Source organism: Bacillus rossius, chromosome 3 (genome assembly GCF_032445375.1).
Source record: "Bacillus rossius redtenbacheri isolate Brsri chromosome 3, Brsri_v3, whole genome shotgun sequence".
NCBI lineage: Eukaryota > Metazoa > Arthropoda > Insecta > Phasmatodea > Bacillidae > Bacillus > Bacillus rossius.
In genome coordinates, this window is record NC_086332.1 from 36,982,675 (window position 1) to 37,009,864 (window position 27,190).

The window sequence follows — 27,190 nt, forward strand, 5'->3', positions numbered from 1 at the left end:
AGTGGTTGAACATTGTTCTCAAATACAAGTTTTAATTTTTAGTTACAAACTGCGTGCAACAAAACGGAAGTTAAAAATGGTTTTGGACGATGTCTGTGTATGGAATGGGTGTGATGTCATTGACTATCCAATGTAAAAGTGGATAATACTAACAGTGTAATTTTCTTTACAGAACTTGCTTTTTATATTATTATTATTATTATTATTATTATCATCTATAAAAAATTTCAAATGGAGAAAGTAATTGTGACATAAGCATTCTTTCATGTAACTTTTTATGAACAAGCTTATAGTAGTTGGAAGATAAAGTTATGTGGCAATAAGGTGTAAGGAATTGTTAAGAATTTTCCTAGTCTTAACCAGTGTCAGCACTGACTTGGTAACAATTTTGCAGTGGGGTATTGCCTCAGGGTCAACGCAACATAATTTAAATCTTTGTACCAAGTGAGAGTGAAATATAGTGTTAAATTATGACCTTTAAAACTTATGTTTTGCACATCTGTAATATAACCATGAGTTTTATATTATACTAGCTGCTGAACACGGCAATATATTGTCCGCGAGTTAAAGCAAAATGGATAGCGCTATATGACAGTGTGGCAGACATAGAGAAATGACACACAATTGCTGTTTGTATGTCTGTGATCTATGATTTTCTGTTTACCCATGGCGATCGGTTGAACGTTTAGATGTTGATGCACTGCAGCGCCATCTAGCGGCGAGTTACATAAAAATGAACAGCGTAAAAACCTTCTCCATGACAAAAACATGTGCCAACTTTCATGGCGATCAGTCAAACTGTGTCTGAGTTTATCATCATACATACCAACATTCTATTTTACATATATGGATAAAAGGTTTGATATTATTACTCTTATAAATTTGCAAACAATTCCTGTACCTAAAACAATTTTATATAAAATTATTTATACTAAATCTTTTTTCTCACAGACACCCATTATGTTAATTCTTGTTTTACAGCTACATTATTTTTATTGAAGGCATGTCTTGTTGAAACACAAATATCCTGATAAATTTTTAGTTTTTTACCGTACATTCCAACAAGTAGCATAATCTTAAATTTACTCTAGATGCATCTATTGTTCTGTTTTAATATTGTTAACAAAATAAATATACCTCACTAGATGGTAAAATTCTCTCTCTTATCTGCTTAAAAGAGAAAAATGTGTTGCAGTCTTCTTAGGCACACACTGGATAATAACAATACTTTAAGGTATATGACTATTTTACCTGCTGCTATGCATCTCAATGTATATTTTAAGACATGTTTATATTACACTTTACTGCAGACTATCAAGTTATGTATAGACATAATATACATTTTAGAATTTATGTTTACAAGACACTTTCACTTTAGAATTACACCAAGGTGACAAAAGAACAGTTTTTACATGTGATTATTTGCTTCTCATTCATACTACATGCTAGAGCATTTATTAAGAAGTACTATATACTAGATTTGTTAGTTCAGCACATGTTGAATTACTTGTATCCTAAGAGAATATCTTGTTATTATTGCAGTAGAAGGTTGTGTAAATACTAGTATTCTTTAACAAAGCACTTATTTAATTTTTCTTTAAAAAAAATTGAAAATTTATTAAAGGTTTCTTTTTAATACAAAATGTTCATATAACTTTCAGAAATTCCTTTATCATTTTTTAATATAGTAAAATGTATTTTGTATTCAAATTGTGGTTTATATAAACATTATATAGACATAAAAAAGTGAGAATAGTTAGTAACAAATTGTTTAGAAGAACAGAGCTTACCCTCAACTAGCATAATAATAATAATAATAATTTAATATAAACTTAGATGAACATGAAGTGCCAAACAAAAAAGTTTCGACATTTTAATTTCATTATAACGTTAACAAAATTTTGTATCTAAACTAAAATTGAATGTTTTTATTTGCAATGTATTAATACCAATACAGAATATTGGTTAACCCCTTGCTAATAACCTTCACTGATTGGTTGGTAACAGCACACACACTGCTCCATGTCTCTTAAGTCGGCCCACACGGATGTTATATAGGTTCATGTGTAGTTTCACCAAACCTCGAATATAACTTGACATTTAAACGAGTAGTGAATGTATATGGCAAAGGAAACCTCGGAAACAGAAAGACTTGATACCTAGTCGGTTCAGAGTTTGATTTGTCTTTAACATTTAGACAACTCTTTCCTTAAAACTCTGACTTGAAACTTGCTACTAGACTTAATCAATTGATAATCCTAATAACCACATTCAGAATATGTCACTGTTCAGATATATTATTCATGTTTGTAGATTAAGGAACAGTTTAACTTTGTTTTACTTTTAGTTGATTATGATTTTTATTTATTATTTTGGTTTTTAGTTAAGTGTTGTCAACAGTAGCTTTTCCCAAAGCCGAAAGTGGATCGATCATGAAACGTTCGCGCTTAAATCATCGTGCTGTCCTGTCGACCATTTAATGTTTTATTTTATTGTCTTAGCACACGTAAGGTGGTGTATGTTTATCTTTCACCAACAACTCGCGACGCGGGGGAATAGGAACGACATTGCGGTAGAAGAGGTGCGTGAGGGGCTGCGGCTAAGCTGCGGCCACGACCTGGGCCACGTGGACGGCCGCGGCGTGACTGGTCGCCGCCTGCCGCCGCAGGTCCGACTTGATGAGGAACGTGAGCAGCAGCCCGACGGCCAGCACGCTGAACAGGATGCTGTTGGCCCAGATGTCGTTGATGACCTTGAGCAGGTGGCCGTACGCCATGGTGAGCACGATGCCAAACACCTGGACGACGGCATTGAGGATGCCCGCCGACGTCCCCTCGGGCTCGGGATAGGTCAGCTCCGCGGCCAGCTCGAACCCCACGGGCAGGTAGCCGGTCATGAAGAACCTGCAGCAGTCGCCGTTCCGTAGCCGAGGCGTTCGTGTTAAGTCAACGGCAAGTCGGGATAAAGTCAAGGAAGAAGGAATTGGTCAGGCAAAGTCTAAAATTTATTTGAAATTCGGGAAAATGTCATGATCCAGTCTACCATCACCCAGAGTGTGAAAAAAAATATTTTCTTTTACGGATGGTTTTATAAGTGCTTAGTCCTGCACACTATAAAATGGTGTTTGAATGCAGGAAGTGAAGTGAGAACTAGGCTCGCTATGGGGATGGTGGAAATGAATTTCATTTACTCTTTTAGAAAAATAGGTTAGTTATATTTTAAAAATTAGGGAATTTTGACTTTGGGAAGTCAGGAAAAAGTGAGTGAAATTTTGCAACAGATTTGTTTGCACATCCTGTTTTGGGAATGTTTTATTTGCTCGATAGGGTTTACAGTCACACGATTATGTACAGATGCTTCAGTCGACCGTACCTCCGAACCAACTGGGTACCTATTCAGTAGTGCTCATTAAGTAAAGTCATACTGGAGTGTTGGAATCAAACCCATGACCCTTGTTGCACGAGTATGACACGTTAGCAATTGTGAGCAGATAACCTCATATTAGGGAATGTTCTGCTGTGATAGTGCTTCTCCAAACTCAAGTTTGTTATAGTACATTTGTCACTAAATTTTAAAACAAAATACTTTAGTTTGGTCTTAAAAACACATGCACAGTGAATGGTTTTTGATCCATCTCATTCAGGACCGCAGCCATGCCGGATTAACGAAAATCAACCAACACGAATACCAAAGAAAAATGAACCAACAGTACAATGATATTTAAAAGAAGTACAATATTTACCTGAATATATTGCTATACAGGATGTCCAAGTCTTTCCCTGATTACACAAATTAATAACATCGGCTAGAAGTAAGATAAAAAAAAAACTGGTGACAAAATGTTGAGAAACTATCCAAGTTTTTTTCAAACATCAGTACACTTCCACATGAGCACCTTTGGTAGCACGTAGGACATCTAGTTGATAATTCAATTTCCATCCACACATTAACCAAAATCATTGGAGGGATCATTGCAATGACTCTGGTTATCCGTTGTCGAAGGGTTGCAATATCTGGTACATGTGTTTGGTAGACCTCGTCCTTGACATAACCCCATAAAAAGAAGTCTAATGGGGTTATGTCAGGAGAGCGTGGAGGTCAAACCGTTGGTTCATCACGACCGATCCATCGTCCAGGAAAGGTCATATCAAGATAGGCACGGACCTCCAAACCCCAATGAGGTGGTGCACCGTCTTATTGAAACATGACATCAGAGTGATACTCAAGCAGCTGAGGAACAGCATAAATTTGTATCATGTCCAAATTCACTGGAGATGTGATGGTTGCCTCAGCGAAGAAGAATGGCCCGATAATTCTGTCATGCAATAACGTGCACCAATCATTCACTTTTGGACTTCCTCTGGTTCACTCCATCACCTCGCCAGAGGGTTGTGAAATCCAAATGCGCATGTTATGGCGCTTCACTACTCCACTGACAAAAAAGGTCGCCTCGTCAGAAAAGGCAATTTGTTGGAGATAGCCATTATCGTCCTCCATACGTGATAAAATTTCGACCGCAAATTCATATCGACGTGTACTGTCATTGGGCAACAGAGCCTGAACAATTTGCACTTTGTATGCACGAAACATTAGTTTGTGTAAGATATCGTGGAGAGAGCTTTTTGAGGCCCTTCGCACAGATTTCTTCGGACTTCGCAGAATAGACTGTCTCACAGCTTCCACCCTTTCAGCTGAGGTTGATGGTCAACCAGACTTCGGAAGGTCAGCAACCGATCCTGTGGTCTTGACCTTCTCATACCACATCTTAATGCTCTTGACATCAGGGGGAATCTTTCCATATGTGGTCTGGAAGTTTCTCTCCGCTGTTATTGGTGATTGTGTCTCGTGGTACCACAGTACACACTGCGCTTTCTCCTGATTGGTAATCATGTCCGGCTTCCTGGGCACTACACTGCACATTTACTGCGAACCTATAACAAAAAAACTTGAGTTATGACCTAACATTTTGACACCACTTTCATATTTTTATTGTACGTCTAGCCGAAGTTATAAATTTGTGTAATCAGGGAAAGACTTTTCGGACACCCTGTATTTTTTATCAAACTGTGGAAACAAAATGGAGGTCACATTATAATCGCAAACTTGTATCTTTTCATTGGGAACAGCTGAGTTGAAACACTGCAGGCTGCCTAAAATGTGTCAGTTATGCCACTTTAGACCACAGTTAATTATTGCCCCCTAAACCTCCTCTTGGTTAAACTACACATGCCTGTATCATACTTGCCAACTTTTACGATTTTTTCGTAAAATTTACGAAAAACATACGTCTTTACGATTTTACGAATCTTATAAATTTTTTACGAATTTTTCCAGTTTTTGTTGACACTTCTGATATCGATTGTTGCGACCTATTTTGTTCCAAGTCAATCGATAAATCGAACGCTTGATCGTTTACGAATCGTTTTTGGTTGGTTACGCCGCCATGTTGTGTCTTTGATATCGTGTTGTCTATTGTTGATCGTCTGTTCGTAAGCGTTTCGGGTGGTTTTTATTTGGCATGGATTGATTGCGTAGCATCTGCAATGGGCGGTGGCGTAAAAAAACATTATTGGCAGTGTTTTCGTAAAGATTATTCGGAAGAATTCTCGTTCATTTTGAAGTCGGACAAAGGTCAGAAATATGCATTCTGCAGTGTGTGTAGGTGCGATATTAGTATTTCTCATGGCGGAAGAAGTGACATATTACTTCATGTTAAATCTAATAAGCATGCAGGCAACGTTCAAAATTCCGAAAACAGCCAAAAAATCAGCACGTTCTTCACAAACAGTTCAAGCGAAGATAGCGTCACACGTGCCGAGTGTTTGTTTACGTATTTTTTGATTGAACACAACGTTCCATTAAGTGCAGCAGACCACGCGGGCCCTTTATTCCGGAAAATGTTTCCGAAATCAGAAGAAGCACAAAAGTATGCGTGTGGCCGGACCAAAACAACTGCAATTGTTGAAGAAATGGCGAAAGATTCAAGGGACGACGTCGTTAAACATCTGCAAACAGGTCCGTTCTCTTTGTCAACTGATGGTACAAACGATACAGACTCCAAATTGTACCCGATTGTTGTGACGTATTTTGATAAAAATATTGAAAACATTGTGTCTTCTGTACTTTCACTGCCAGATTTGCAGGGCGATTCTACCGGACTAAATATTGGAAATTTAATCATAAACGAACTTGAACGTTTCAATATTCCTTTAAAAAACATGATTGCTTTTTCGGCAGACAATGCGGCAGTTATGATGGGTAAGAAAAATGGTGTAGTTGCGGTTTTAAAAAATCGACAAGAAAACCTTTTTGTGATGGGTTGCCTTTGTCACCGCATTAATTTAGCTGCTGAGAAGGGTACTGACAATTTGCCACTGAATGTTGAAGAGGCTTTGACCGACATTTTTTATTACCTTGAAAAGAGTGGTAAGCGGAAAGATTGCCTTAAAAAATTCCAAAACTTGCATGGTTGTGAAACCAGAAAAATTTTAAAACATGTCTGTACGAGATGGTTATCCCTGGGAAAAAGTTTGACAAGATTAGTAGAGCAGTGGGACCCTTTGTTAAGTTTTTTCAAAGACCAAGTAAAATGTGTGAAACCATCATGTTCTGTGGGGATAAGTTCATTCACAATACCAAAACAGCCAGCTTCAGATCATTCAGTTCAGCCATTAGTTTCAAAGTCATCTAAATCCTCACAACAGGGCTTTTCCCTAAAAAGGAAACACTCAGAAAGTGAAGATAAGATAATTACCAAAAAAACTGGTACTTCACATAATGAAGGTAAAAGTACTGTAGGGCCGCGACGTCTTGGCGTGTCGTTTTGCGGGGAAGCGGGGAAGAGTAAATGAGAGGGGAAGCAGCTGCGCGCGCACATCAGCCGCTATGCGGTTCATAGCAAAAACATCAGGCGCCACGCTCTCAGTATGAAGTGAGCAATGGAGCCCGACGCAGGACATTCAAGATACAATAAAGTAATACATAGTGGGGAGAGGGTAATTATAAGTAGTGTAATCCAGTGCTGTGATGAAGAAGCTGCCAACAAATGTCTGCTAGTACCTCTTGCAAAAGCAACCGAAAGAGCTGCGCGATACACAGGTATAAGCCAAAGATCAGTTTCGCGCATCCGAAAACACAACAGAGAGACGCCAAATAAAAAACAAACAACACCAGGCAAAAAAAGGTAATTATAACTTTAAATAATTATACTTACATTATAAGTTTTTTAACGTGTTCCCCGTAATTTAACCCGCGGTTTGTTTGTTTTGCATTTGGCAATTTTCCAGACTTTCTGCACCGCTTGTTAGAATATTTGTTAGCTACAGGTGTAGCCGATATTGCTACACATTATATTGCATTATATTACATGATATTATATTACATTATATTACATTACATACATTATACATAGATACATATACATTATATATATTGCATTATATATTTTATTATATATATATGATTTTATGATATATATTAATGTATATAATATTAATATATTATTTATTTACAATTTGTATGTTTATATTTACATATATATTACACTTCTTTATTTGACCGTGAAACAGCCTCTCATGTGTAATTATTCATTTCAGGCCAAAAAAAAACTGGGAAACATTTGTTGTCAGTTGATGACTTTGATAGAAGAGTGATCAGAGACACTATCCACAAATTTTATGCAGTAAAAAAAGTGGTTCCCACAACAAGGAAACTACTGCCAGTTTTGAAAGAAAAAATCGGATGGAGTTGGGGAAAGACATCGCTGCGTAAAATACTGAAAGAAATGGGTTTTGTGTGGAGAAGAAGCCAAAATAAGCGAATGCTTCTTCTCGAAAGATCTGACGTTGTTGCTTGGCGATCACGGTACCTGACTCAGATGAAACAGTGCAGGGATGCTGGGAAGAAGATATTTTACATGGATGAATCTTGGGTTGACACTAATTTAACCTTTCAGAAATGTTGGCAAAAGAAAGGTGACGTTGAAGGTGTAATGGCAACAGGAAGTGCAGCGCACAAACTGATAGTTGTAAGCATTGGTTCTAGGCAAGGCTTCCTTCCCGGAGCCTCTCTTGTTTATAAAGCAGGCACAACAACAGGAGACTACCACGGCCAGATGAACTCTGGAAACTTTGAAAAATGGATTACGGAAAAAGTGATTCCAAATTTGCCACCGGCTTCAGTCTTGGTTATGGATAATGCTCCATACCATTGCAAGCAGGAAGACAAACCGCCATCCAAGTACGACAGTAAATGTGCAATGATAGCTTGGTTGCAGAGAAAAGGTATAGAATGTGACGATAAAATGCGGAAAACAACACTTGCTGAACTGGTTGAAAAACATTGACCAAGAGAAAAACGTTTCAGAGTAGACAGGTTAGCTGAGCTACATGGTCATCGTGTAATTCGTCTGCCTCCCTATAATTGTGAATTAAATGCTATTGAGCTCGCGTGGGCCAAAATGAAGCGTTTAATTCGTGAGAACAATACTTCTGGCGAACTTTCGTTGCAAGCGTTGCAGTCGCAAACCACCAGGGCCTTAGATTCCATCACAAACACCGACTGGGAAGGTTACTGTCAACACGTGGTCAGTAAAGAGGATGAGTATTGGAAAAAGGACTGTGTCATGGAGGATGTATTGGAAGGTTTTATAATAAATGTGTGTAATGACAGCGATGACACTGCATCTGAAAATAGTGACGCAACTACTGACAGTAGTGATGAATCTGTTCTTGCTGTCCCATTGTGACATTCATGTACATGCTGCTAGTCAAAACTGTTTATTTCAGATTCTCTAAACGGCATCTGTGTTTTCGTACCATGTGCCTCTCTGCCTGAGGACGGGAGCAGATAGCAGTTCCCGAAACGTCGCTTGTTTCTGTTTTATAAAACTGTTGTGTTTGTTTCGTCTTTTGTTTTGTCGTGTTTTTGTCTCGTTTTGACTGTTGTGCTGAATTTTTTGGGTTCAATATTTTTGTGCTGTCATCATTTGTGGGTTTTTTTTCGTTCTCTTCTGTTTTTGGAAAACTATTGTGTTTGTTTCGTCTTTTCGTTTTGCTGTGTTTTTGTCTCGTTTCAACTGTTGTGCTGAATTTTTTGGGTTCGGTATTTTTGTGCTGTCATCATTTGTGGGTTTTTTTTCGTTCTGTTAGTCCATTTTTCTTTGTTTTTCTTTGTTTGTTGACCATATTCGTGTTGTGGAGTACTGTGTGGTGTTTATATCCTGACAACAGCAATTTTTTGCTTAATTTGTGTTTTTGTCATTTGTGTTTTGTAGTTTTCTTCTACAGACATACATGTGCTTAGCAATGGCATATGTCCAAAAGCTTACATCAAGTCATGCACTCCCATCGCACAAATCTTTCAAATATAATGGCCAAAATTCATACTTTTGTGTTTGAGAGAGTTCTATTAATCTAAATACAAATGTTTTAAAACATATTTGTCAAAAAAGGTGTTTCTTTCAGAGTACTTCGGCTTTGTCTGCTAGGATACGCTGTAACTATTATATTATGTTACTATTGTGTTATGATAGTGTTATTTTTTTGTTTTAATACTATTGTTGCCAAACAATGTTACTATTATCGTGTTTTTAATGTTAACATTATTTAACACTGCTGTCATTCATCTTAACTTAATTCTCTACAGGCTGCTAAAAAGTGTTATAATAGCATGTCATTCGTGTTATTTTTTGAGTCAAAGTACTAAACGTTTTGTCAGTAGGATTGTACATGAAAAGAATATACGTTTATCTATGGGTCAATGTTTTATAAAATACTCGAGGATGGTTTGATAGATATATGGTTTTCGGCCCCCTCTAAATTACTAATATGGTTCTTTCAGAGTGCTGTTATGGAAAAAAAATACCAACCGAGTGCATAAAAGTGGCAAGGTTCTTGACGTGCGTGAAAGTGTCATGTCGATCGTCTTCACGTTTCAGCCAAACTAAATGGAAAAGAAAGCATCAGCGAGGGAGTTACCTGATGCAAGTCTTAATTAATTATGTTTCCTACAGCAACCCACAATTACAAATTTAGTTCTTAATGTACTACAACTAAGTATATTTCCAGCCCAGATTAAGCTAATCATTTATTTTAATTTATATTTCTTCGTTCTATTTATATATTTTATTATTTGAAAACTCTTTGGATTTAATACGTAGGTATATCTATGTACCTAATTGAAACTATGACTAAAACGAACGTTTGAGACGGGCAATTGCAAGGACCCCTCTAGGAACAATTGAAATTTAAACGGTAAATTGCTAATTTGACACCGTGTTTATAAACGTAAAATGTTATTACTATATGATTTTATTTTGAATTTAATGTGAGATTTTGTGTTCCGCGCTATTGTTGCGCGCGGGATTGATGTGTTTTATTTAAAATAATATAACTATCATTAGTTCTTGGCCAATCAGGAGAAGTATTTTTAATGTGGCACGCATTGTTAAATTACTTAAATTAAGAAGGTTTTTAAGAAGTATGTAATGGACTATTAATGAATGGACACGTATCAGACATCGTCGGAAATTTATCCTGAAAAATAGCAAATTAGAATTAGGCATCCGCACTAAAGGATGAAAGGAACTGATTGTTTAAGTGTCAGTGTATAGTAATAGGGCTTTATCCAAAAGGATAAAGATACTAGGAGTGTATAAATACGTGAGTAAGAAATGACTGTGTCTGTTACTCCATTTCGTTAGTACGAAGCACGTATCACATCCATACTTAGTTATTATGCGGCCTAATTTCAAGGAAAACATTGAGAAACTGAAATATTTTTAAATTAACTACGTGAATCTAATTTGGCACTCTATTTTAACACACAACTGTAATTACCCAGTGGTCTGGGAGAGAGAGCATCAAAGCTTTACCAACTTAAATTACTTTGATCTAGCCGAGGTAAAACTTATGTAAATCATAATTATATACTGAATCTGTGTATAAGATTTCGAACCCGAACATAAGAAACACTTCATTATTTAATAAATGTGCGCATCGTCACTCCAGACATTTTCCAATATATACGTGTTCTGCAGTGCCAACAATTGTTATGATTTTGAAAGGAATAAATATTTTTACTTTTTGATATAAACCTGAGATACTTTGACTTTCATTAATAAATAATTAAAATTACCATTGTGTTTTTATGATATTGTAATCTACTTATTGCCAACTGTATCCCTACCTATAAATGTATGTGTATACCTATCTATGTGTCAATACAAGTAAATGGCATAGCCGTTAAAGTAACTGCACAATATAAACTGATTAATAACTGAGAGACCTAGTAGGTAGGGTACGTACATTAACATTAAAGTATTGTATAGCTATGTTTAACTATGTTTAACTAAGCTGCCCAGTCGAGCAAATAGTGCACTACCTTTAAATAATAAATTACCGTAAAGCATTATCGCATCTCTGTATCATTAAGATCTGCGCTGTGTTGCACCGTACGTGAGATTGTTCTCGACCAATGTTTTCGGAACGGCATGAAGACTTCCAGGCCGTTGCTATCTGCGGAGCAGACAAGGCGGGACGTGTCGATTACAAGGTCGCTGAGCTCTAGGGAGTCGACCCGCCAAGACGTCGCGGCCCTACAGTACATTTCCTTCAGTTAGATCAGAAAATCAAAAGTCTCTCGTAAACATTACCAGTGGCAGTTTAAGTCGTGAAGAAAAACTGTTAATGTTTTTATCATCATCTGTGAACAAAGCATTTTGCTTGTTTTTACTTAATGTAATTCCCACATTTGATAAATTTAACACCATTTTGCAGTCTTCACATCCACAGATTCATATTTTGGGAGAATTAATTTGTGATTTGTATAAAGATTTATTACTTCGATTTGTCAAACCAGTTGCATTTAAAAATTCATCTTTGTTTGATATAAAGTATCATCATGCTGATAATCAGAGGCAAGACAGTGAGTTGATAGTTGGTACAGCAACATCAGAGTTTGTTAATACATTGAATGACAAAGATAAGAAACTATTTTTCTCGTCTGTCAGAAGTTATTTTGCAGCTTCTTGTGATTACATTTTAAACAAATTTACCATTAAAGATGAACTTATTAGTAAAGCAAGAGTAGCATCGGTGGAGAATGTAGAAAATACCAGTTTTTGTGATGTCAAGTTTTTCGTAGACTTATTTCCATTTTTGCTACCAGTAGATGAGAACGAAACCAGAGAATCAGCCTTGGATTCTCTTCAAAGCCAGTTTACCAGTCTGCAACTTAAAAACATAGATTTGTTAGTCCCTAAAGATGACACTGTAGTGAAAAAATGGGTTAGTATATCACATGCAAAAAATGTTTGTGGGCAGCCTAAGTATGACAGACTTTGCAATGTAATGTTTGGTGTGTTGACAATTCCACACAGCAACGCGGAGTGTGAACGTGTGTTCAGTCTGGTGAAAAAGAATAGGTCCCAGTTTAGGTCTTTGTTATCAACCAGAGTACTGGAAAATATTTCTGTAATAAAAAGCAAACATTCAGACAAGTGTTTTGAACACATGTTCAGTGAACAATTTTTAAAGAAGGCTAAGAAAGCAACAGCACTGTACTTAAAAAAGTAACAGATGTAGTTAAGACTTTTTTTTCCCAACCTTCATAACATTATCTTTATTAGTTCTTTGTATGTGTTTTATCAGTATGTTTGGGACTTGGTAGTGACATTTTTGTCGGTCTGCTTCATTGTGTTCAGGCCTTTAGTAATGACTATTTTTTCCTTCGGAAGTTCATCAAAGTCTTCGGTTTTTTGTTACACATAACTAGGACTTAGTAATAAGTAATAATCAGGGAGTCATTTTGTGAACTAGATTGTGCTGAAGTTTATTTTATAACTGACTGGTGACAATAGTACTCTGCTGCATTTCATGTAATTAATATAAGTTTTTTTACAGTTTTAGTCATAATATTTTTTATGTGTGCTCTAAAAATTTTACTATAATTTGAATGTGTTTTAATATCTGAGGGTCTACATTAGTACATATATTGGTGATGTTTAACAAATAGTTGAAAAAAAGGATATAACTTAATCCTTATTGCAATTAAGCCTATGGTACTGCAAAAATTGTAATCAGGTACACTTTTAATGCCAATTTTTGGATGAAATGTGTGAACATCAGTGTTTAGGCCTAAAGTGTTTGTCAGTTTGTTTAAGTGGGTTTTATTAAATGTCTTATGGGTTTATTTTAGAAATAGGGTGTTTTTAATATTTAAAACAAATATATATGCATTTGTAGGATCATTTATTTTTTAAATGAAAAAATGCTGCGTGGAGTTTACGCTAAAATTTAATATTTTCGAGAGTTTTACTAATTCTTATTTGGAAAAGTTGGCAAGTATGCTGTATCAGTAAACTGCTTCATTTATGTCACTTTGGTCCAAAGCTTCCTGGACCTATGCACAGGCGTGACAGATGAGAGATGTAGGATGAAGGAGAGGGTGCAAATGGAGTTTGTTTCCGCTTCTCTTCCCTGTGACTGCTAGGAAGGCCAAATACGTACTTTGCTTTGAGATGAGGGTGTGGGATGTTAAAATACATACCCGAGCACAAATGCAGTGAGGTAAACAATCTCGATGATCCCACAGTCGATGGTGAAAGTGAAGATCACCATGCCGACAAGCGAGCATGCATAGACGACTAAGGTGGTTTCTCTGCAACAAGTAAGTATTTTTTTTCATAAGAAAGTCATTCCTCAGAAATAAAAAGCTACATTTTAGGAGTTCCTTAAGAGTTTCTGTAAATTATTGCTGGCATCAAGAAGTTTTTATCCATGTTACAGTCAAGGTTGTTTGTGTTGGTCTGCAATACAAGAAAGATTTTTTGCTGATTACAGATTTGATGCTCTGAGCACCTTTATTTTTAAACGTTTGAACTGTTTGAAACTAAACAGTGACACACAAATTTATTACACTGTTCAGAACTAAAATTAAACAGGTACTGGCTTAGATTTTATTTGTTTAAGATTTATCAGCACTCCAGTGGACCATGATCTGACCACTAACTAGTCACCCAGGTAGCACAGACATACCACACAGTTGCTTCATGTCTCGCTATAAAGCTGGCACAGCACAGTGGTGTGGTGGTTGTGTGCGTGCATGCGGTTCTTGTTCCTATGCATCCGCTTGCCGTATACTTACACCTCAATTAACCCCCCCCCCCCCCCCCTTCTCAATAACAAGCAGCTAAGTTGTAACGTAGAGGTAACTTAAGTCTGCCTGACAACTGCACTTAACAGGAAATTTACTGCATTTATCGGAGAATGGTTTCGCTGTAAAGATTCATGTGGCATCGGGATTACATTTAAGGTAGTCGGTGCCACTTGAATTTCCGGGAACAGGCGGAGCATGTAAAGATGAATACTTCAAAATTGGTAATTAATGCACGCTAATTTGCTGCAGCTGGCATGTCACAACATTTACAAATTCAATAATATATAGATTAAAATTATAAGATGGTAAAATGTTCAAACAAAACTGGCACAGTAATTTTTTTATTTTATATCTTAAACTTACTTTCACTTTTTATTCTACCAAAACTGGGATATTACATTTTTTGTGCTGCTATGGTGGTGATAAAAATTATAAACTTTCAGCATTGGGTACTTAAAATAATCATAATTGATGAGTTCTGAAATTCTCACAAGATTTTACTTACAATAAAAAATTATAATTTTTTTTTTTTACTTTATACACCTTAATGTCATTCATTTCTTGCAATACTAGCTTCTATTAAAGGTGTCTAATCTCCTGTGGTATTGTGGTTGCCATAAGAGTTCAAATGGAATACACGTTTCATCAATTTTCATGAGCAAATAGTGATATTGCATTGTTAAAAAAAAAAAGCAAATATAAAAGGCACTGTCAAGAAAGGAGGTACCTACTTACTAACTACAGCATAGCAACCATACTTATTATCCTTCTAAACATGTTCTTAAAAGAAGGAAGTGATATAACTCACCTCGTAAAACTGAAGGTTAGGATTTCAAGTCCCAAGTTTCTGCACAGAAAGATCTCTTAGTAGGTATTAAACACTGCACTTGTAAACTGGAGGGTAGTGTGTGGCTCTTACCAGATGCGTATATGGAACCTATGTCGTCATGGGTGTGGGGGTGGGATGCGACCAAGTACTGGCAGACTTGTTAATTTAGAGCCCGTAGGCATACACCCTTCCCCTGAAGGGTGCCGTGATGCGAGGCCTACAGATCGCCAGTGATGGGCTTGTTGGGGGAGTGAGGGGCAGTGAGTATACAAGTGACCTCGCCAGCCACTGGTAGCGTACGTCACATTTCCCACCTCGAAGATCCGAGGCAGATTTGCCTCGGCGAGAGGTCGGAGAGCTGCTAGGCATGGCTACGTATGACCCTCAAAGCAAGGAAAATAAAGAGTCACAACTCAATGCTTTAAGTAACACGCTTATTTTAAAAAAAAAAAAAAAAAAATCAGCAAACCTAAAATTTGTTAATGTTTTCAAAGTAAATGTTGGCAACCTTGATTTTTTTTTGGTGGTCGTTTGTGGCTAGGAACATTCATTTTAAATGATTTAGATTTATATGTTTTGCAATATGGAACAACCAAAACACTATGTTAAAATGCTTTATAATTTTTTAAAAAAATTAAAAAAACAATATAGCGACAAAGTATGATTTTTGAAAACCATTACTTCAGTTTAAATTGCAAGAAAATACACACCTACACATGTCTCCACATGTGCACATGTCAGCCATGCTTATTTTGTTTCTACCAAGATAATTCAACATTGTCAAAAATTAATCGAAAGTATAATATTTTGTCATGATACTCGATACACCCCTTCGTTAATACACCATTCCATTAAATTCCGAACTAAGAATGTTCCTAAAATTACTTTTTTAATTTAAGTTATTGTGTTTAAGAAATTTTAATGTTTTCTTCAAATTTAATACTTAAATTTCTGATGTTGGCGCTTCTCAACCGCACATATTTTTAGTGGCCATGTTCCGCCGGTTTGTTCCGACCACACACTGCACCTGCGGACCGCGGGAGAATGCGCGAGAAGAGCACTCACTTGAACCGGCGAGTCTTGTCGAGCACGAAGCCGCAGATGGCCGAGCCCGCCATACCCGCAACGGTCAGCGTGAGGCCTATTCGCCCGGCGTCTTCCTCGGCGTTCTGGAAACAACAGACTGCTGATGTACAAGTGCAGTGTTTGTGACTTACGAGCTGAGCACACAGTTGAAGACATAACAGCAACTCTAGTCCGTGCGCACAAGATTTGACCGCCATGTGTTCCAACCTACCGATTGATTCACAATGGCACATAGGGCGGACGTGTGCATGGGAGACAGGTTGTGTGCATAGAAGGAAAATGAATGTATTTTGTTTCTGTGGCACAACATGGCACAACAACCAATTAGAGTAGAGCAGGTAGCCATTTTGGCGGAACTAGAGAACTGTTAATATTTCTCAGTCGTATTCTGGCAAGAAACAAGGGCGCCCATATAAAAGTCTGTAAGGGCGGGCAGAATTTGTACGGGGAGGGGGGGCAAACCATCACAAATGACAAAAAATGGCCTTAAAGGACTCAAAATTTGCCCAAAATGCTCAAGAACACCTAATTTTTTTCTTTGCCTGAAAGCTAGGGGGGAGCCACGGACCCACCCTGCCCATAGGTATGGGCGCCCTTGGCAAGAAATTGTCGAGACATTACAATACTCGGGTGCAATTTCTGCTTTGAAAATTAATTAATGCTATTACTTATGTCGCTAGCAAAAATTGCAAATAAAAAATGTGTCGTGGTTAGAATGGTTAACTAAAAATTTTATACAACCCTTATTTATTTTTATGTTGAAAAACTATACTCACAAATTGCTGGTCAGATGTCATGGGATAATCAACTCGTAGTTAATATAGTTACTTACTAACACTGCCAACATGTCTGATACATGGTGAAATTACATTGGCTAAAATTGACAGTAAGATTTCAATTGTAAACCAACTTTGCACAGGTCGTGTGCACAGTCGTGCGCACAGCCTGCTGTGCACTAGCTTATGTCCCGCCCCCCCCCCCCCCCCCTTCAATTGGGAACCCAGCCATGGCATTGACGAATGTTACCACTTGTCCGTAATACCAGTTTATTTTCATACTTAGCTGTGTTCGTATGTTTTCTGTGTTTTCCAGGTTTGTTGTCTATCTGCATTTATTCTTGTTGAAACTGTCTCGTCATTGTTAGTCCTCTGTGTTCGTCTGTGATGTTATTTTTTCCGTGACCAAATTAGTTCCACGGAATTATTGTGCTGTCTAATTGTTTAAGTTTGACTGTGTTCACCTGCGCTATTGTCATCGTGTTGTCAATACCAATTTAGTTTCATCGTTTGGTCCATCTGTTCACTGTGTTGTCCAGAGTTTCTTATTTCTGCATTCTTGAATTTTTTTCCATGGCATACACTGAAAAGCTGCAATGGCATATTGTCCAAATAATTGTATTAAATCAATATTCCCCATTGCATTAATCATTTAAAGATCGTCACCACTAGTGTTCACGTCCACCACCAATAACTTCCCAAAGAACAGACGACTTCACAAATACATCCAACTGCGCTTATATATATTTTGTGCATTTTTAGTCATCAAAATTGCTACTGGTCAGGTTTGACGGGACTGCGATAGTGACAAGCACACATGCCTAATATGACCCACCTAAGGTTTGAATTTTAACAGTGGCTGCTAAAACATATAGACTACTTATCTGCACAACCTGTGAAGGTCCCATGTGGATGCTAGTGTTTCTAACGACATGGTGGCTAGTTAACATCACGGATGTTCACTCACTTTGTAATGAGTGAGCACGAGAGTGTTGAGGAGGGTGGATATGGCGTAGAACACGCCGATGTTGATCCCGTACGAGAGCAGCAGCAGCACGTAGCCTCGGTTCAGGAGCAACCGCTTGATTGATCCGAAAAAGTCATTGGTCTTGGATTCTTTCTGGATCGCCTGAGCTGGACTTGGTGGTAGCGGCGGAGCAGCTTGGAAAACTGAGGACATGAGCATCAAGTAACAGTTAAACACAAACAGTGACTGTAGTACTCTGAATGACGTGATGTTCCTTGAGAAAAAACCTACATATGGATCCACCAGCACTGCACACCTTATCAGTTACAGAATTAATTAATTTTTAGACACACACTGATGTGGTCAAGTTGCAACGGATTGCAGACAATCCACGGTATCGACTCATTTTACAGACGTTGAGACAATATGCAAGTAGTTAGAAGCACACTGTTATTTCTTTGATTTACCACTATTCTTACTCGCTCGATATTGTCAACTAAGTGCCTCTAGCCTAGAGTAGCTATATACTTTATCTAGAAAAGTGTTCAGATTACAAAGCAATGAATTAGTTTGAGCAAGCATTACAAAAATTAAATTTACATATTTTTTGAAGTGTTTATATCACACTGACTCAAATACTTCAGACCAACACACAAAGGTATTCATTACCATTTGTAAAACCAAGATGCAACCAAGAGACAGTTGAAATTTTTTTTAAAAAAAAGTACCTTTTTTTCTGTAATTGTTCCACTTGTAACTGATTCAGACCATCACACCACATCATAAAAAAAATGCATATTACATTATCTTTCAACTAAATGGTTTATATGTACTAAAAACATTTAGATTAATAACAACAAGCTATACAAACATAGCATAGCATAGCATAGCATAGCATAGTTCAGTTCGCAAGAGAATCTGTGTATGCTTCTTTGTGAAAATCCTAGTTTGAAGCATTCAGTATTTCTTTAGTACAATGCATGCCAGAAATTTTACAGAAAAAGAAAGGCAAGCTCAAGAGAGCAAGTTCCAAAATAAGACTTTTGCACAAAATGACAATTAGATCTACAGTTCTAGTGTCACACAATGAAGGTACTTAAAAATGTTTTACTACAAATATCAAAATAGCTCAATTTCATTTGCATTGGTTTTTGAGCCACAGATAAAGTCAGTTGAGGACTCAACATTAAAAGAAAAACTCAATTTTTATAAAGTAAAATAACAATATTCTTAGGCACACCGAGTTTGCGGAATACACCCGTCTCTCAGACCTCGTCTTCAGTCCTCGTTATGTCCACCTGAAGTGACTGGCTGAAGCTGCTGGCCAACCAGTCTTTACATTGCATGGACTCATCGGCCAATAAGCTATCTTTAAGAAAGGCCTTAGCATCCTGATCAACTTTAGTCATAGCCATCGTCCCTGTCCACATTTGACAGACGACGTGCTTCGAACACGAGCAAGGAAGATAGCTCCTCATCTACAGTCCATAATGGTACCTGCTTTCGCGCCCAGAGCGAAGTCGGCCCATAGACTGGTTGTCCAGCGATACAATACCTCGGCAGGTGTGTGCTGCAAACCACGTTATCACAACAGTGGCAGGTCTCGTAGTCCAGAAGCTTGTCAGAGCTCCTGAGGCACGGGCCAGTGTACAGTCCCAGGCAAGGGACTGTTAGCCTCTTACCACCACCAGTTTCGATTGATAGAAATTGAGTTTTGGTTGTTTTGAGTAACTGAAATTGTGTATTATTTATTAAAGCTCTATAAATGTTATTGTTCGGCTTGGGAATGGAGCTCAACTCAAGCCTGTCAGTAAGAGCGTACACAGAATTTCATTTCGCTGATGATGGGGGGGGGGGGGGATGTTTGTAGGGGAACTGAGCTACTTTGCCCGGTGTTTGCTTACAAATTCTTTCTATTTATTGGTGGGAATGATAGATATTTTAGGATTTGGCGGGGTATATATATTCCCCTCCCCATCTTCCTACTCTGCTTTTCGAGTGTGAAGTTAAGTACCTAATTGTATGAAAAGGAGGCAATAAATATATATAATAAATGTTTTAGTTGGTTGGGGGAGAGTAACATTAGTGATATTTGGGCTATGAAGTATCATTTTAGCTTCTGTTTTAATTCTTCATAGAAGATTCTCATTTGTTTTACAGCCTATTTAAGTGCTTTGATCAAACCATACATCCCCCCCCCCCCCCCCCCCCCCCCCCCCCGTATAATCAAGAGGATGCCAGAGATAACTATTCTTGTAACATTATTGAATAGTAACGTCTTCTTTATTGATTTTTTTAAATGTTGATACTCAAGTGTTTGAAGTAGAGGATTTTGTAGACCAATACAATACACTTGTATTGGTAACTGTCTCATAAATAATTGCACTAAGTACTACAACAGTATAGCGTTTGAACGTTAGCTATATTTAACTAGTAAATAATCCCATATTTTAAATAAGTAATTTATGACTAAATTTTCTTTTGCTACAATAATGCCAAGTTCTGCGCAGATTGAGATAGAAAATCACAAAGCGGCGGTTTTCTGAACGAATTATGTTAACTTCATTTCCTTCTGAGTAAATAAATTTTGTTAGTATTAAATATTTTCAAAGGTCTGCAACGGCGCCGAATTTCCGATAGCGTTGACTACTAATTTCTATCGCTGACGAGATTAACATTTTTCTGTGTGTTTAGCTGGCATCACTATGTCTTGATCGGAGATATAGTTTACTTAAGCAGCTGTTTCTCATTTGAAGGGATTATGAACACGTTGGTGGGTGAGAGACTCTACACCGCTCACCGCGTCCGCCCAATCAGCGGAGTGGGGACTCCTCTGGACATGCTTTAGGGAGAAGCCTAAGATATACATCAAGTTCTGTCCCTGCCCGAACACGCCCGAATATTCACCTTCGCCCAACCTCGGGATTTGTTTTATTTTTTGCGCAGGAAAAATGAATTCAAAAATTAAAAATGGTCGGTTATAGGTTAGCTACATTAAAACACTATGGACGGTTAGTTAGGTTAGTATAGCTACATTAAAATAAACAGAGAAATATAAATTAATATAAATGAACCCGAGGTTGGCCGAAGGTGAATATTCTGGCGTGTTCGGGCAGGGACAGAACTTGATGCACATCTTAGGCTTCCCTGCTTCGAACGATCGGACTCACACAGCACGATGACGACCAGGAGCAGCGTCGTGAACGCGGCCATGGAGTAGAACATGATGGCGAGGCTGCTGCCGACGAGGTCCGGGTCGCCGGTGTTGCGCACGATGTAGGGCGGCAGCAGGAAGCCCAGCGCGACCCCGAGCTGCAAGCAACACGTGGACCGGCGTCAGCTTCGTCGCCTGCCACCAGGGCGTGAAGCTTGCTAACATGCGCCACTGCTTCCCAGCCCTGCCCCCAGCAGCCCAACAGTTCTGTAGTCAGCTTAAACTATAGACGAGGTATTAACACTTTTGACGTGACCACGTCTAATAAATCGATGAACGCCGCACGCACGCACCAACGAAAAAGTGTCCCGTTACGCACATTGTCCCGTTACGCTCATTGTACGCTTGCGCCGCATCTATCTCTCTTCCACTCGATTGGAACAACCATCGATTTGACTTTTTCGAGGCACATTAAACTTGAAACACTCCCATTCGTTTCCTACTTTTCCTATCATCGTCCTATCCTCAACAGAATATCACAGATTGGAAGAAGTTAAATAGCAAACATGTATAAAAGTTATAGTTAAAATAATCTCTTCGTTAAAGTAATAAACATATTTGAATTAATGAGTGCAAATAAAAGTAAATTTATCAATTAAATTGTAGATTTCATTTCACTCCTTCTTTGTATCCATACAAAATAGTGATAATTCAATAAAATTGATTCAATTTTATTCATAAAAGTATGCAATCATTTTATCAATGTTTTGTTATGACGTTGTCACGTTAAACTATCGTCCGTAAACCGATTTTACAGACAACCAAATTTTTTAATTTCCAATCCTAATTTTTACACCGTTTGAAGTAATTGTTCATCATAATAATAACTGGTCCAGAAAAAAATTAGACATTTTTTTTAAGGATTATAAACAAATTGCACAGATTTTATAGCGTGCATAATAAGGTTGTTATGCAATTTTTTTGTCCTACAGTCATGTTTTTATCAACTTTGCAGAAATTGTTATTTTTATCAACAATCGTTTCACACAAAAGTTTAACATAGTATTTAGAAGGCTTACAATAAACCTGAGCGGATTTGATAGTGAACATAGTAAGTTACTATTTTTTTTTTTATCTCATCCCGGTTTTTTAAACGTTTTTGCAGTAAAAGTTGGTCGTACCAAAAAAAAATGATTTGGACAAAAAATGTGGTAATTTTATTACGAGGTATAATAACTTAAAATGTCATTTTTCATAGTAAAATAGCTATAGGGGAAGGTCGGGTAATACCGGACAGCGGGTGATACCGGACAGTACCAGTTTCCAGAGGTGCGCGCTAGGGGCAGCACCAGTCGGTCGTTTGTCTCGTAGGTCTCTGTGAAGGACACGCAGTGTCGCCATTATGAGTTCGTGCGTTGTCTGCTTGTTGAGTAGTGCTACGTTTTATTGATTTTAGGCCAAGATCTTCTGCACGAAGATAACTTTGCCGGGTTGTTACAACATAACAAGTAAGATATTTATAAGTTTAAGTATAGTAACTTGTGTACTAACCATTTATATATTACCATACAGTGTAACATCTGTGTGCGACAAATACTAAATATTTTATGACGTAATTTCGATGGCATGTCCGTCGGGTAATATCGGACAACCTGCTGGAGGGTTATATCGGACGGTTGCGGGTGGTATCGGACACAATGGTAGAGTAATTTCCCGTCTATTCTGATTCAAGTATTCTTTCTATTTGCAGAAAATGGAGAAAAGAAGGGGAAGGTGGAAAGAAGAAGATATGAAATTAGCAGTAGAGCATGTTATAAATAAAGAAATGAGCATTAGAGAAGCAAGTGAACAATTTTCTGTTCCGAAGAGTACACTAGGTGATCGACTCATTAAACTTGGTTCGGGAAATGAGGCAATTATGAAACCACACATGGGTACTTTCAGTAATACATTCAGTGATGCACACGAGGAGCAGTTATACAACCATGTTAAAGCTTTAGATAGACAACTCATGCCATTAACTCGAGATGAATTTCTTAAATTATCTTTTGACTTGGCAGAACACCTAAATATTGATCATCGCTTCAATAAGCAAAAAGAGAGGGCTGGGAAAGACTTCTATTATGAGTTCATGAAGAGGCACCCCGATTTGAGCCTAAGGTCTGCAGAATCCACAAGTTTGCAGCGAGCTGCAGGGTTTAATAAAGAACAAGTTGATCGGTTTTATGAAAAGCTGACTGAATTAATGGACAAATATTCATTTAGTCCATCGCGGATCTTTAATGCAGATGAAACTGGGGTATCCTGTGTTCACAACAATCAACTGAAAGTCATGACAATAAAGGGAAAGAAACAAGTGGGGAAATTAACATCAGGCGAAAGAGGAAGAAATGTAACTGTTCTCTTATGCATCAATGCTTCTGGAGACATGTTTGTTCCCCCACTCTTTGTTTTCCCCAGAGTTCGCATCGATAAGGATCTCACTAAAGATGCTCCTGTTGGAAGTGTGTTTGACGGACAACAAAGTGGTTGGATAACCAAAGATGGATTCCTAAAATGGTTCAAATTATTTGTTGAACGAGTTGTGCCAAGTGAAAAGAACCCTACACTGTTAATTGTTGATGGTCATTCAAGTCACAAGGACTTAGAAGTGATTCTGTTTGCTCGTTCCCACCACGTCCATATCCTGAGTTTACCACCTCATACAACTCACAAAATGCAACCACTGGACAGAGTAGTTATGAAGCCATTTAAGAATGCTTTCAATGAAGCATGTTCTTTGTGGATGCGAAAATATCCAAAGCTGAAAATTGCTCTCAAGGACATAGCTGGACTGGTTAACTATGCATTAGCAAAAGTCTGCAGAATGGAACTCGCTCAATCAGCATTCATGTGCACTGGAATTTACCCACTCAACCGTAGCATATTCACAGACTTGGATTTCCATACTAGTTTGAATGACTTACCAATCACTGTTCAAGAAGAATCTCCACCGTGTGTTCGAAGACAGAGTTCACCAGAGCCTTCAACTTCAGATCAAGCAGTAGGTCTAACAACACAGCAAATGTCAACTCCATCATGCTCCAGAATGGAAGGTTCTGAAAGCACTGTACTGCACACTTCAGCCTTCAATGTAGTAGAACAAATTTCTCCACTTCCTAGCAGTGCAGTTGCCAAGTTGGCCTCACGAAAACGACGGGGAGACAGAAGTGAAGTTCTAACATCTAGCCCATACAAAAATGAGCTTGAAGCAAAAAGATGCAAGTTGAATGTGAATCAAAAGTCGCAAACCACTAAGAAACTAAAAGGGAAACATCTCAGAAAAACATCAATGCATAGAACACCCCAACCAAAAGTTCCATGTGCAACAAACGAAGAGACTACTGACTGTATCATTTGCGGTGAAAATTTCAGTGAGGATTGGATACAATGTACCATATGTAAAGGATGGGCACATGAAAACTGTGCTGACCTTGAAGGGGATGCTGTATTTTATAAGTGTGATGTTTGTAAGAAAACCTAAATGTTATTTACAGGCGGTATTTTGTAAAAATCTGAAGGGGAAATGACTGTCCGATATAACCCTCCAGTTTACTGAAACTTCCAAATACCACTGTTTGTTCAAATGTAAAATACTAATATTTCTAAATGTTTTGGCCCATTTTCTTTATTAGGCATTATAAATAATTAAAGTACAATTCCAGAGACATATGTACATTTCATTTTTTGCAGTAAGTTATATTTTTATTAAAAGAAAACCTAAGGTGTCCGGTACTGCCCGACCTTCCCCTAGTATATATATTTGTTGTGTATTTTTGAAAGATATTCCCATTTCCACACCTTTTGTTTGATTTTGCTCATTAACGAACTTGACCGAAATATTATCTCTTTAGTTTAGAAGTGAATTTTGCAAATATACGATAAATATAATATCCATTAAAGGTGATTAGTCGCACATGGTAACTACTGCAATAGGTAGTCTTTCTTCAAATGCTGACAGTGACACCTGAGTTCTGACAGGTAGGGCTGGGACGAGTATTCCAGTCCTTACACCGAACAATCTGGAAATTGGTTTATTACTTTAACGAAGAGATTATTTTAAATATAACTTTTATACATGTTTGCTATTTAACTTCTTCCAATCTGTGTTATTCTGTTAAGGATAGGACGATGATAGGAAAAGTAGGGAACGAATGGGAGTGTTTAAAGTTTAATGTGCCTCGAAAAAGTCAAATCGATGGTTGTTCCCATCGAGTGGAAGAGAGATAGATGCGGCGCAAGCGTACAATGAGCGTAACGGGACACAGCGTTACGGGACAATGTGTGTTACGGGACACTTTTTCGTGCGTGCAGCCGGCGTTCATCGATTTATTAGACGTCACATCAAAAGTGGGCGAGTCTTCCAGTACTCGCCAGTGATAAGTGTAAACATCTAACCTCGGTAACGCGCAAATTCATGTGTTCTCATTTTACAATATTTACCTACAACACGAAACTCGGACCCAAAATTCAACGTAGAATTCTTTAAAATAATGCCGAGTGTGATAAATGTACGAAAATTGGGTTTTCCGCTACATTTCTTGACGCGAATCGCGTGTGGTTTCCGCACCCGTCGCTAGAATTCGCTGCCGGAGCAGCTACGTCGACTGTCGAATCATTCTATTTGCAGAGCGAAAGGTTAAAATTATATAATGAAACAGCTTCGATAAAAAGCGAAAACAAGGGCTTTGCACCTGATTTTCGACAAGGATTTTTTTTTTTTTAATTTTGTTCAAATTCTAATTCATTAAAGAGTTAATACTATAAAGTTTCCCTTTGGCTTTGTGGACTTTGGTTCACGCCATCCGCCTTAGATAGCAGCACCGTCTCATGCGACTTTCGTTCCACTCACGAAATTACTCATACCAAATGCCGTATACCGAGAGCTTAGATTGTATACACACCAAGGACTTTGTGACGAAAGATAAAATGCGAGGATTTCTAGCAACGACAGGACTATGAACTATCCAATATGACACGTGAGAACCTAGCGTTATCAACTAATCATTTCAGTTTACTTTCGCCACATGTCTGAATGGCATTATTTGATACCCGTGTACACGCTCAAAGAAAGATGGGAAACGAAAAGAAAGCTATTTCAGTGGCCTTTAATATACATATGGTTTTATATTGAGGGCATTTCATGACATTTCAAAGCAGTAGATTACAACAACAAAAATCGAGATGGGTTTAAAATTAAAACTGTACAGTTGTAAAGAAATTAATACAATTTTTCTTACAACGCATGTAATAATTAATCTGAACGCAGTGCAGACATCTTGGAAGTATTTTCGTTGGCTACTTCGTGTGGTTTAATGTCTTTAGAAAGGTGCAGCGGATAAACGTAGTTACTGGACCAGGTAGCGCCTACTAAGTAGGACACCACCTCGCCACTTCTACCGCAAGGGCCATCAGTCTTAATAATGTATTGTGCTGTTAAGGGGGTGCCTCCCACTTCAGATCATCATTTTATTATTATATTAATCACGGATCAACTTTTAGACTTTTTCAATTGTTTAACTTTCCCGAAATGAAAAATATATACAACGCATACGTTTTGCATAAATAGCTGCCAAAGTTACATTTTTAACGTTTGTGGGTTGTACAAATAAGGAGATTTTAATTTATTGCACAACTGAAACTTTTTAGGTTTAACTGCAATGCCACTGGCTACTTCATGATATGGTTTGCATTTCTATCACAAAAACACATTTCTTGTATCTTGGCTGTCAAAATCATAACAAATTTGAGAATTTTGAAATGCCAGGTAAAATGAATTAATATTTTCTGAAAGAAATTCAAACCATTTCCTGAAGTAGCCAGTGGCATTGCAGTTTAACCTAAACAGTTTCAGCTCTGCAATAAATTAAATTCTCCTTATTTGTACAACCAAAAAACATTAAAAATGTAAAAAAGTATGCGCTGTATATATTTTTCATTTCGGGAAAGTTAAACAATTGAAAAAGTCTAAAAGTTGATCAGTGATTAATATAAATATAAAATCATGACCGGAAATGGGAGGCACCCCCTTAAGTTGGTCACATCCTTCCTCTTTGGTTTCACCTTCCGCGCCCACTTTCAATGTTTCACACCACACGTGTCAATTAGCATTATCAATGGCATGATTCAAGGTCTGATGGGCCTAACGAATGATATTCGAGCGTCGTCTGCGTTCTGCTGGG

General features: G+C 37.7%; 1 protein-coding gene across 2 annotated transcripts in view; it reads right to left on the reverse strand.

Annotated features, from left to right (window-relative positions):
- Window positions 1–101: 101 nt before the first annotated feature.
- LOC134530530 (heme transporter FLVCR2-like) overlaps window positions 102–27,190 on the reverse strand; it is a 74,092-nt gene continuing 47,003 nt past the window's right edge. For both annotated transcript variants that reach the window (XM_063365427.1, XM_063365426.1), the window contains exons 4-8: window positions 20,986–21,127; window positions 17,816–18,018; window positions 16,052–16,155; window positions 13,549–13,659; window positions 102–2,903 (exon numbers count right to left, since the gene is read on the reverse strand). In XM_063365427.1, the coding sequence (XP_063221497.1) occupies window positions 2,600–2,903; window positions 13,549–13,659; window positions 16,052–16,155; window positions 17,816–18,018; window positions 20,986–21,127 (864 nt within the window). In that variant the 3' untranslated portion in view covers window positions 102–2,599. The remainder of the gene's footprint in view (window positions 2,904–13,548; window positions 13,660–16,051; window positions 16,156–17,815; window positions 18,019–20,985; window positions 21,128–27,190) is intronic.